The sequence below is a fragment of the Toxotes jaculatrix genome, chromosome 5 (genome assembly GCF_017976425.1).
Source record: "Toxotes jaculatrix isolate fToxJac2 chromosome 5, fToxJac2.pri, whole genome shotgun sequence".
Lineage (NCBI taxonomy): Eukaryota > Metazoa > Chordata > Actinopteri > Toxotidae > Toxotes > Toxotes jaculatrix.
The window spans coordinates 26,476,633-26,488,789 of NC_054398.1; the positions used below are offsets into that span (position 1 = coordinate 26,476,633).

The 12,157-nt window shown below is 42.8% G+C and overlaps 1 protein-coding gene across 1 annotated transcript in view; it reads left to right on the top strand.

Moving 5' to 3' along the window:
* Positions 1–12,157, top strand: part of cadps2 (Ca++-dependent secretion activator 2) — a 145,385-nt gene that overhangs the window by 58,921 nt on the left and 74,307 nt on the right. The window contains exons 4-8 of the mRNA XM_041037942.1: positions 4,364–4,444; positions 5,247–5,480; positions 5,734–5,855; positions 9,364–9,475; positions 11,812–11,951. Of these exons, the coding sequence (XP_040893876.1) occupies positions 4,364–4,444; positions 5,247–5,480; positions 5,734–5,855; positions 9,364–9,475; positions 11,812–11,951 (689 nt within the window). The remainder of the gene's footprint in view (positions 1–4,363; positions 4,445–5,246; positions 5,481–5,733; positions 5,856–9,363; positions 9,476–11,811; positions 11,952–12,157) is intronic.

The following is a 12,157-nucleotide window of genomic DNA, read 5'->3' on the forward strand; positions in this document are numbered from 1 at the left end:
CTCCGACTTCGCTGTAGTTAAGCAGTTTTGTCATGATCACTGCTTATTTTTGGCATCAGTTTGGAGTTTGGAAATAAAAGAGGCACAGCAGTCCTGTTCATTTCTCCCACAGGGAGGTCACTGTGATGGGCTCTCCAGGGTGAATCATCAGCACTGACAACCAGATACTGAGCTGAAAAAAAAAAAACAAAGAGCTTTGCTGTAAGAAACATCCAGTTAAGAGCTTCAGTCTCTGTTGCCATGCAGCTGATCGTGGGGGAAGTTAGACACTGACCTTTGTATAACTTACTGGATAAATTCAGCACCCCCTTTTTATTCTTTCCCATGATGCAGTGTTAGTTCTGATTGCAGGGACAACATTTTCTGAATATTATAGAGTTTGTTGTTTCCACCCAGGTTTAAGCTGCAGACCACCAGATCCCGCTGGGTCGGCTTCCACACCATTTAATTTCAGCACACAGAGTTATTTGCCTTTTGTGTCTTTGTAAATGTTTGTTTTTCCAGTTTTGGTGATTTTATTTTGATAAGTCATGGATTAAATTTTCCTTTATGTGCTGAGAAAATTCATAAAACCTTTTTTCTAGAATCACCGGAATGTACTTTGTCATAATGTTCAAAACAAATCTGTTATCTGAGTTTTAGTAAAGTTGATATTTTGTAGGTTCGTTCTTTGGACATTCATGATGCATGGAAGCCAGAAGTTGATTAAGCTAAAAACTCTTCACACAACATGTCCTGAGTGTGTCATTGTGCTTCCTGCACACATTCCCTCATGTTTGTTTTTGGGGTTTTTTTGTGCGTTGAACAGTTTAATATGTGCGTTCAGCCTCTCTGACATGCTGACTTTAAAGAACAGCTTCATATGAAGGCTGGTTGTCATGGAAATGCTCATATAGAAATGCAGAATTAGAAAGGCTGCCAACAAAGGCCACGTTATAGAAGTCATAGTAACAAAGCCAGCGTGTACTCTCATCTGTGTGTCTAATTTTGTTTCCTCACCTCTTCACTAAGTTAGAGTGAGCATGTTCTGCTCCCTCAGTGCCTCCTGATGTACGTCAGCATGCACAAACAAACTAACTTTACTTTGCTGTGTTATACACCAATAATAAAATGTGGGAATTTCACTTCAGCAAAGCTGCATCTTAGACATGAAGACACGCAGCTTCACACAGCTGGTGTGTTATTAGATTCATAGATAATTAAATAGATAAATTAGGTTTTCGTTTATGGATTTGTCTGCTGAATGTTTTTTTTCTGTTATTGGCTGTTTGTGCTCTTTTGTGATCTGGTTTCTAAGTGTCTTTGTGTGACTCTGCTGACTGAAACGGAGAGTTTGACGAGCGGTGTACAGACTGCGACGTGTGTTATCTCAGTACAGTTAATTAGATTTGGGTGTAATTAACCAGAGACACAACCAGGAATGTAAAGTAACAGCGTGCAGCAGCTGTTTTTCTGATCACAAAAACGTAATCACACTGCTCACTGATATTCCTCAAACATATTCTGGATAATACTTTAATCATCAGGTTTGTGGAGACGAGCTTCATTCATTCAGCCTTTATGAACAATCAGAGAGTTTCAACTCAGTTTAAGGCACATTTTAAACATAAAGCTTGAAAAGTTACACAGCTTCATTTGGTCATGAAGTCCAAAATATGATGAACAAAGAAGGTGGCTGACAAAAAGTTATAGTTTACTGGAATCCCAGTTACCAGTGGAGCTCTTAAACTAGTATATTAAACTGATTCACATTTTATTTTGAGTTTTTGGAATCTGTTAACTGACATTAACTGAAAGACTGATTTCTAGGAATCAGACCCGTTTTAGGTTTTGATAAGTTTGTGTATCTGAAAGAAAAGTCCTCAAAACAAAGTACAATAATAACATGAAAGTATCCAAATGTATTTCAAAATAACAGGAAATAAATGACAAATGTTTTAATCAAAGCATCATCACTTAAAACCGCTTTAAAGAGTCAAATCGTGTCAAGTTTCAAAATCAAGCAGGTTTGAAATCAGCCTTTTTAAGCTAATTATTGTTAAAGTCTAAACACGTCCTGACCTTCACTGCCACTCTCGAACTCTGACGCCTTTCTACAGGAAGTAAACACACAGTGAGTAATGAGGGAATTTAAAAAAAAACCCTTTTGATATGTGCATGTTAGTTTGACCTTCATCTGTCTGATAATTGATTCATTTTTCTCGTTCAATATTTAAAGTCAATTAGGACTCAGTGATCAACAGACCTGTAACGACTGCAGGGACAAGCAGAGAAAATTTTAAAAACTGTCCAATCATCCATGAACAAATATCCATATCTGAGTAATTAGAGCAGCCATATGTCAGACCTGACAGGAAGTGGTGTCATGAGATGACAGCAGCAGTATTATTTCATTAAATAAGCAGATTATTTATCATATGACTTTTGAAAACGTCCACATGGTGAAATTTTTGTAATGTCGGTTTCTTCTCAAAGAGGAAACAAGTTGACAGTACTGACAGTTTTTTTTTTTTCCACGCCACCTGCATCGTTCTGTCGCTGTCTGCCGTTAATCCCCACTTTGGGCAGTGATTGATGGATCGCCATAACATTTTGTGCAACCGTTCATGCTTCTGGCTTCTCCTCTAGCACCACCACGAGGCTGAAACGAGTGGTTTTTAGTTAAATGTCGAGACGACTTTTGGAAGGACTGTCATGAATTTGGTTCATGTTCCTCTCAGGATGGCCTGTGGGAACCACAGAGGTCTTCCTCTGTGGTTTTGGCTCTTGTTTGATTTTTAGTTCAGAACTTGCTCCTTAGCATTTTCCTCCTCAGCTGCAGCGCTGGGTAACCCCTGAGTGTGACCAAAGGAGGTTTGGATCGGTGTAAATGAAACATTGACGGCTGATTCTTCGGGATCAATTTTGAAACAGGCACAAATTAAACAGCTTATCTTTCCTCTCTCTTATCAACTCTGAATTTTCCACTTGTCTCTTTGACTTCAGGCCAGTTTCCATCGCAGCTGTTTAATCTCTGATTGTCGCTGTAGACGCCTCTGCTCATCACAGATTTGTGAAACGAGGCGCCGTTTTCTGCCCAGTAAGCAAACCTTGTTCAATTTTCACCCTGCTTTCATCTCCTCTTTGAGTCTCGCTGGCATCGAGTTTAACGGATGACTTATTGCATGATGTCCTGCTCAGTATGAAGCTCTCAAACAGCGCGTCCTCAGTTCTCCTAAGTGAAGATGAAACTGCATTGAGGACAGTTAACATGAGTTTTGTAAGACTCACTTTCCCTTTCCACCAGTTTTTTAAAATTTAATTATTATTACGGTCATCTACTTGCTGAAAACTGAGAAACATATTTTTAACTGGGAGCAGCTACAGTTCAGGTTGGTCGAGCGCATCAGCAACAGTTGTTGTGTTGGTGGTTTGATCCCTGTCCCTCCCATCCACACGTCAAAGTGTCCTTAGCAAGAGACTGAACTCTTTTATCATGGGACCCTAATTTTTTTGTGGGACCCCAGTTGCATTACTATTTATTCTACAGCAAAAGTAATGTGTTCTATTTCTGTGGTGATCCCTTACAGATTGTGATCCTATACCCTAATCATGACCGATAAAATAATCACATTACTGTTGTGCATTACTAAGCAATACTGTCCAACACTGGTAATGTCATCAGTGGTGTTCAAATCTTATATATCATGCTAGCCTGCTCCAAACCTTTGATTTTGTGAGAGCACACCTCTACCTTGTAGACTCAGCTAGGTAATTTGTTTTTGCTCCAAACAAAAGCTCTGATCGCAACACAGCTGAACAGGTCAATCACGCAGTCAAAGGTTGTGCTACATTGCTAGCTTACCATGCATAACAAAGGTCCATGTCCTTCACTATGAACACAGCTGTCGATTAAACGTAAACTGAAAAATTGCTTTAACTGTAAATGTCTTGTCAAAAAGACACAATAGAAAAGGTGAAATTAACTAGTGAGACCATATGAAACGAGTTCCGGGTTTTCCCATTCTCTTCAACACAGTGAGCGTGTTCTTACAGCAGCATCTGGTGGATAGCAGAGGGACTGCAGCTAAACGCTCTGCAGCTTTCAGCACACAAACATCACTGAACTTGTTCTCTCTTCTGTAATTGGTCACGTGGATCTTTCTGTCCTCATCCCAGAGAAGTGGTTGAACCTTTCACCTCAGACCCTCACTCCTCATTGGCCACCACCTCAGCTGTTGATTGGTTGATCATTACACAGTCCTCTTCCGCGGAGTAGGCTTCTCCTGCTGTGTCTCTCCTTCACCTTTTGATCGATGTATTGATTCTGCACATCTCTAATTGGTTGACTGATGAAAACTTCCTTTCATGTTTTTCGTCTCAGCTGGACAACGTGGATGAGCAGGCAGCTCAGATCCGCAGAGAGCTGGACGGCAGGTTACAGCTGGCCGAGAAGATTGCCAGGGTGAGAAACACACACACAAAACACACATTAGTTTTTCATTTTTTCATCTTTTATTAATGTTGCTGTTCTTGTTTATTTGTTATTTACTCCTGATAGGGATTTATTTTCTGTGGTCACATCCTCAAAGACAGAAATGTCCAGTCCACATACACTTATGACCAATGGTGCAGTTCTGTGGAGCTTTCCAGCCTCTTTTAGCCCCAAGTTTTGGTTTTACATCACATTTATTTTTTACACATTAAACATTTACACAATTATCCAGCAGCATGGAATGTTTTCCTCAGGAGTTGGTTGAGACCAAAGCAGAGCTAAAAGGAAGACTGAATATTGGACCTACATTTGTTAGATGGACAGAGACACAGCTCTCTGTGTTTGCTGGATGTCAGGTTGTTGCTAACATTAGCTACAACTGTGTTACAAGGTGAAGTAACTGTGACTGTCCATTTGTCAGCTTGTTCTGCTGTCCCCAGTCTGCCAAAGAAATCAATTAGAACAATTTGTTCGGCTGAATTCTTTTCTGGTTTTACTTTATAGTTGAATAACAATCTAATTTTTCGTTAATTATAAACTCACATTACAATCAAGTTTCTCCAGCCTGATTAATCACTTAACTATTTCAGCACAGGCAGATTGTGAAAACACTTAGTGCTGCTCAAATCTCTTCTCTCCTACATAAAGAAAAGTACAGCATTTACAGCCAGATTCAGCTGAGATGAAGGTTTCCTGGTGGTGGAGGAAGTTGGAGATGAAACAAAGCCCAAGTCTAACAAAAATAAATAAAAAATCAATCTGCGTCCTGCAGGAGAGGAGATACCCAAAGTTCGTCTCTGCTGACATGGAGGCTCTGTACGTGGAGGAGCTGCGTTCGTCGGTCAACCTACTGATGGCGAACCTGGAGAGTCTGCCGGTGTCCAAAGGAGGTCCGGACTTCAAACAGAAGCTCAAACGCTCCTCTATGAACAACTCCTTCCTGGACATGGGAGATGAGGGAGACATCCTGTCCAAGTCTGATGTGGTGCTGTCCTTCACTCTGGAGGTCTGTGTGCGTTCTTCGTTTTGTTCGGTCCTCACTTTCTGACACGCCTTCAAAGGGCTGTTTGTGATGTCCATATGTCCATTAAATTTTTTTTGTTATCAGACTACTTTTTCCTTTTTATTTTCTGTTATAAGAACCAGACAGACTATACGTCTGGGTGGTTTGGCCTTGGCGGAGCTATGTTCTCTCCTGAGCACCATTCCAGTTTAGTTTAATATGACCAAAGGTTTAATATGACCTCTGGTGTTTTCAGATCGTGATCATGGAGGTCCAGGGTCTGAAGTCCGTCGCTCCAAACCGGATTGTTTACTGCACTATGGAGGTGGAGGGAGGAGAGAAGCTGCAGACGGACCAAGCTGAAGCCGCCAGACCACAGTGAGTCTCGCTTTAGTCTCAAAGAGAATAAAAATGTGCAGACTTTAAATACCTATCGTCTCATCAAACTTGTGTAAGTTGCGTATTGGACCGTGATCGGCTTCCAGACTCTTGAATGAAGTGATGCTTTAAAGAAAGAGACAGTGTGGTTGAGCATTTTAACACATCGGTGTGACTTTCACTTATTACACGTCTGAATGCTGCATCCTGGCTGATGTGTGTGTGTGTGTGTGTGTGTGTGTGTGTGTGTGTGTGTGTGTGTGTGTGTGTGTGTGTGTGTGTGTGTGTGTGTGAGGAAATGGTTGATGACGAAGGTTAGAAAAGTTTCCTGATTCAAATCAGTAAATATCTGATGAATTAAAAAGCAAATGAAGAATCTGACCAAGAATTTGAACTTTCAGCACTTTATATTTTACAGATCTGGTTTAAATTTATTGAGCAAACTACAGAAGGAGATTGATATTAAGTTTTGTTCAGGCGTTCAGGGTTTCCTGAGGATGAATACGGGCTACGGACTCACACCTGTGAGATTCACATCTGTGGTCTTGACCTGCCCTGAGCCATGTTCCTCATTCTCCAGCTAAGGCTGATAGAGCCAGGAGATGAGGCTGTCTCTCCTCAGCACACACACAGAGCTCCATCCTTATATATCAGCTCTCAGTCCCAGTCAGAGCTCTGATGTTTTTCATTACAGCCCATCAGGGACTGCCTCTGCAGACCAGAGGCCTGTGATCAGGTGTGATTTATAAAAAAATACCAGTGAAAGTCCATAGACAGACTTGTGCACCTGTGAAGCTGTAATCTTCATTCATACATGCATTTCTGCAGCACATCGTTGTAACCCCATATTTGTCATTGTAGTAAAGTAGTATTAAAATATTGAATATTAAACAATCCATTTTCCTGACAGGGCTGGACGGTTTACTATGAGATGAGTTAGACCTGTTTTTATTTTCAGATACCGTTGTGCAGCCATTAAGTTACACAGCAATAATACAGACGGACGGCTGATTGCAATCAAATGAGAACAGAATAGGTTGAATGAGAGCCCTGAAATAAGAGTTTTATTTTGCAGTGAAAATCAGTTACATCACGTTTTACAACTTGGAAATAAATAAAATATGGAAACGTGTTTTGCGTAAATCGCCTCTGACCACAGGAACATGATTCCACTAATTCACTGAGCTGGTTCTCCTCTGCCTCGCTCCTGATTAGCACAGAACTCTGTTTTCACCTGTTAATATACAGTATGTTCTTCTTTGGCTCGGTTCTTCTTTACCTTGTCTCTCTGGGCTCAAAGTTCTTGGTGACAGTTGTTGGCCGTCGGATGCCTGGCGAACTGCGGGGGGCTGTGCGGTAATGAGGCTGCCCTTTCACACGCTCCAGCTGCTGGTGGAGAGGTTTTTTTTTTTTTTTTTTTTTTTTTTTGTGAAGTCCCTCCATCTGCCAGAATCACCAAACAGAGCCAATTAGACGAGCTCACCGTCACCCGCCGACCTCGCTGGTCAACGGGGATCCTGTGCTCTAACCTGGCTTTAACTGCAGCTCCTGTAACCTTCGCTGTAATTAGCCTGCGGAGCGCTTTCACATCCCTCATCTTCAATAACACACCCATACACTTAATGACAACGTAGTTAACTATAATTACATGGACAACATGATTAGCTGTGATTACACCGTCGTCCAATTGCTCTGATGACTCCTGCAGTTGTAGCGTAACAGCTCTTTAATCACTGAGGACCTTTTCATTAGTAATACCCTTAATTATTGTGGAATGTCAACCATCTGTGATTCGTTATAAGGATTAAGGACCGTACTGCTGTTTGTGCATGTTTATCACAAATCAGTTACCTCCCCTGGTAATCAGTTTTATAGATTCCTCTCAGGCTGCCATTAGTTGTTTCTATACAGGATGGAAATAAAGTTTGTGTTGTAGTTGTCCTCCTCCTGTGTCACCTGCTTCAGGACCTCACATACAAAACGTGTGGAGGTGGAGTCGAACGCAGATTTGGAAACAAACCCAAATTTTGCCGTTTGTAGACTTCAGGTCACAGAGCAGGACTCAGAGGACGGTTAAAGGGCAGTTTATTAGAGATTTGAATGATGGTTGGAGAGATGTCGACGTAGCTGAGGTTCAGGAGCGTGACCGAGTGACGGGGAACAGCGGAGCAGGAAAACATAAGGAAAGAGATGCAAAGCTGGATCCTAACACCTAAACCGTGACAGGGAATCGTTCTCTGTCCTGATTCAGACAAACAGCAGCTGCAGTCAGTTTTCACCTCCCCCTGCTTTTAATGTTCAAGGTCAAGTTACCAAACCAGACGAGACACAAAATGAAACCGTAATAACAACAACAACCGTCATCATCTTATCAATCACCTGAAAAGAGCTCTCAGGTCAGAGCTCTTTGTAAAAGTGTCAGTCCTCTGTCTTCCACATCAGACATCTGTGTGTGTGTGAGTGTGTGTGTGTGAGTGTGTGTGTGTGTCTGTGTGTCTGTGTGTGTAAAGCGAACACACCTTTCTGCACAACGTTGCCTTGGAAACTGGGGAAACTGAATATGGAGCTCGACTTTGCTTCTCACCCTCAACAAGTGATGGGGTCACTTGTCATCCGTGCACCGCGCACATATACACAGTTACAAACACACACTCTTGCACACTTGAAATGACAGTTGCGGCGTAGAGGCGTGTAATCACAGGAGCGTGGCTTTCAGCGTGGATAATGGCCGTGTCCCCGTCGTCCTGAGCAGAGGGCGTCGCTCTGCTCCATTAGAGTTTCTGTGAGACGAACAGTAAGTGATTCTTGATCCCAGCTGACACTGATGGGACCGTTTACTGCCTCTGGGCCTGTGACTCAGACCTGATGTGATGTTATTACAGGAAACAGAGCAAAATTTGCAGGGTGACCTCTGGTTGAAGTTAAGTTTGTGGGTCCTGTGGGTTTTGGAGCCTTCAAACATTTAAAGTTGTACAGTTTGAGATGTACGTTACATTAAATTCATTTCTCTGCAGTAGCTACACTCAAGGCTTTGTTCATGTTTTTGAACGAAGAACGTACTCTCTCTCTCTGCCTTCCTGTTTGTTGGGCTCATGAGATTTGGAGGATCTAAAAAACTGGATCCTCACAAAGCCGGACTGAATCTCAGGAGCTCATCTCTGTCTGTGAGGTTTGAAACCTGGAAAATATCAACTGAGATTCAGCGACAGTGCGACAGATGCTGCATGTGATGGATCGACGAACAGTGTCCCTCAAAACAACATGAAAAACCAAAACTGCTGCTTTAATATGTTCCTGTACTCCAGAGACGTGCATCACATCTCTGCCAACCTCAGCCGCTTCACAATAAAAGCCTCCCTCTGGTTTTAATGTGAAACAACAGCGACAGGAAGTGTCGGGTTGCATCGTGGCTCAGCACAGCTGGTTCAGGTGAAACTGGGCCCGTGCTGATGGACAGGATGTGCACCTCAGCCTGTCACCGTGTATTTAAAAAGTATTTGTCTTTCAGGTGGGGGACGCAGGGGGACTTCACCACGACTCACCCTCTGCCCTCGGTCAAAGTAAAGCTGTTCACAGAGAGCACTGGGGTCCTGGCTCTGGAGGACAAGGAGCTGGGCCGGGTGAGTCCACCTGCACTGCGCCGCACACAGACTGACAAACACAGACTGCAACACAATCACATCAGGTGTCCTGCTCTAATCAACCAACCAACTAAAACCAACAACGTTTTAAATATTTTATCAGCGTTTGATTGCCTTTTTTTTTTTTATCTCTGTGAGCGGAAGAGATTCAAAACATGTTAGTTTGGAGACAAATGGACATGTGAGGTCTTCAGAGGATGATGAAAACATGTATGACCCATGATCCGAAGGCTGGTTCTGAGTTTTATCTGGAGCTGAAGCGTCGGTGACCAAACGTCATGAGTCTGTTCCTGTCGCTTTGAATCAGGATGAGTGATCACATGACCACGGAGCACAGAGCCGTTTGTCCATGCTCAGACTTTTTACCTTGAAGTGACTGATTGTAACATGACAGACAGAAGGTTCACACTTCAGATGTGGGTTTTATTTCAGAGGCTGTTCACAGTGAACTGTCCTTCACAGATCAGAGACCAGTCGACCTGCTGAAAGGAGCAAACTCCTCTGGCTGTTTTCTCACCGTGAGATCCAGAGACGTGAAGTCAGAGGCAGCAGGACTTGCTTTAGATGCTTGAGGACATTTCACCTTCGTCCAGAAGGCTTCTTCACTCCTCACTGTCTGGTGGAAAGTCCCCCAAAGCAGCAGTGTATTTTTCTGCCTCACAGTCGTTTCTCAGCCCACTGGGTCCATCCGAAGATATAAATCTTTAATAACAGCTCACAAATTTATACTTCCATTATTTTAGGCTCAGTAATTTCCTGAAACAGCCGGGCTCTGTGGATTTTAACAAATGTTACTCGTCAGGAGGAAGTTGTGCATTTGTGACTCTGTCAGCAGCAGATTAATTAACAAATAAGTCTCATGACAGTCGGAGGGACTAACAACCCACATGTGACCTCAAACACTCGAGTTTCCGTGGTGGTGGAATCAGGGCTCTGCCAACTCTGTGATTAACACTCTGTGCTTCTTATCATTTCTTCACAATAAAAACCTCCCTGTGGTTTGCCAGTGCAGGAGATGTTAAAATACAAAAACACACACACAACCAGTTTGTGTGAGCAGTTGCAGACACTTTGTGTGTGTGTTTGTTGTAATGGGAACAGACAGATGAACGACACCGAAGACAAAACGCTGCTGTTTGGCTTTTGTTTCTGATTCTGTGAACGCAGACGTCCAAGGATGATTTCCTCTTCCTCCTGTAAATTCAGTCCTTTCCTGTCATTAATCAAATGTGAGCAGAGAGAGAACCTGACCGACGGATCGGAAGTTCAGCCTCTTACCCCCAATGCAACAATCTACAAGGACACAAACACAAACGGGGACGAACATGCTCATTTTACTCCGCCTGCAAAGTGCCTACATTCATGCTATAGTTGAAAAACCACAAATCAGGGATTCACCAATCCAACTTTTTCACTCCCCGTATCAGTGTTTATGAATTCCAAAGCCTAAAATCAGATTATCTGCTAACACCAGTGCTCTCTTTGCTAAATTTAAAATCTACATCCATAAGGTAACGTGCAGCCAGGCAGCACTGTGGCGCTAACTGAGTCAGTGACTGACTGTGACTTAAGGAGTGTAGCTAATAGCAGACACACACAATTTTATAATGACATTGACAAAGAAACTGTATTTAATGTGAATCTGCAACCTCATGGTCGACAGACAGTCCACTCGTTCAGCTCTGAATTGCTTCTGATCCTGGTGCAGCTCATCTGATCGGCGCATGCCTACAGTACAGTACAACAACTGACTTTGAAGATGCTTCTGAAGAATCTGTAACACACACACACACACACACACACACACACAGAGGACTGATTTCATGCTGAATTTTAACAACTGACCTGTTTGTTTACAGTGTTTTTGGCTTCAGAGTCGGCAGAACTTAACACAACAAACAAAGCGAATACAACAGATACAACCTTGTGAAGTCAAAGGAACCGAAATACAATAAGTTCACCTGCCGTTGTGAAATAAACATGAGAAAGCAAGATGAACAGAAGTAGCAGCCCACTCAAAGTGACTGGCTGCATGAGAAGTCTGAAGAAGCCACACAGTACGACCACAGGAGCCATTTAACCAGCTGCCTCCTCATCCTCATACATACCTATTTACCTGTATACACCTGTCGCACATCAGATTCACACTGTAGATAAAAATATGACTGTGGTCATAACAACCATGTTGTTTTCATTCAGTCTTCAAAGTTGAAACTAAATGTTTCCTCATTTTTCAACCATCATGGAAAACAACAGCAACACAACAGCAGCATCTCCAGCGTTAATCACCACACGTTTCCCCCCCCTCTCCTCAGGTGGTCCTGAACCCGACCACCAACGGACCAAAGCAGGCCGAGTTCCACCGGATGGTCGTCCCCAAGAACAGTCAGGACACTGAGCTGAAGATCAAACTGGCCGTCCGCATGGACAAACCCCCCAACATGAAGCACAGCGGGTGAGTTTTTACACTAAAAAACACACAAAACTGCCCAGAACATCAGTCACTATGCATCTCTGGGTCATTTGCTGCAGCGATCCACTGGACTTAAGTGTTTGAGGTTTGAGCAGGCTGACAGCTCCACCTGCTGGTTAAATAAAGGAAGTAGAAACAGCCTGTGCTGAATCTGAGGATGTGATCACATGACAGTGAGGCGGTAACAG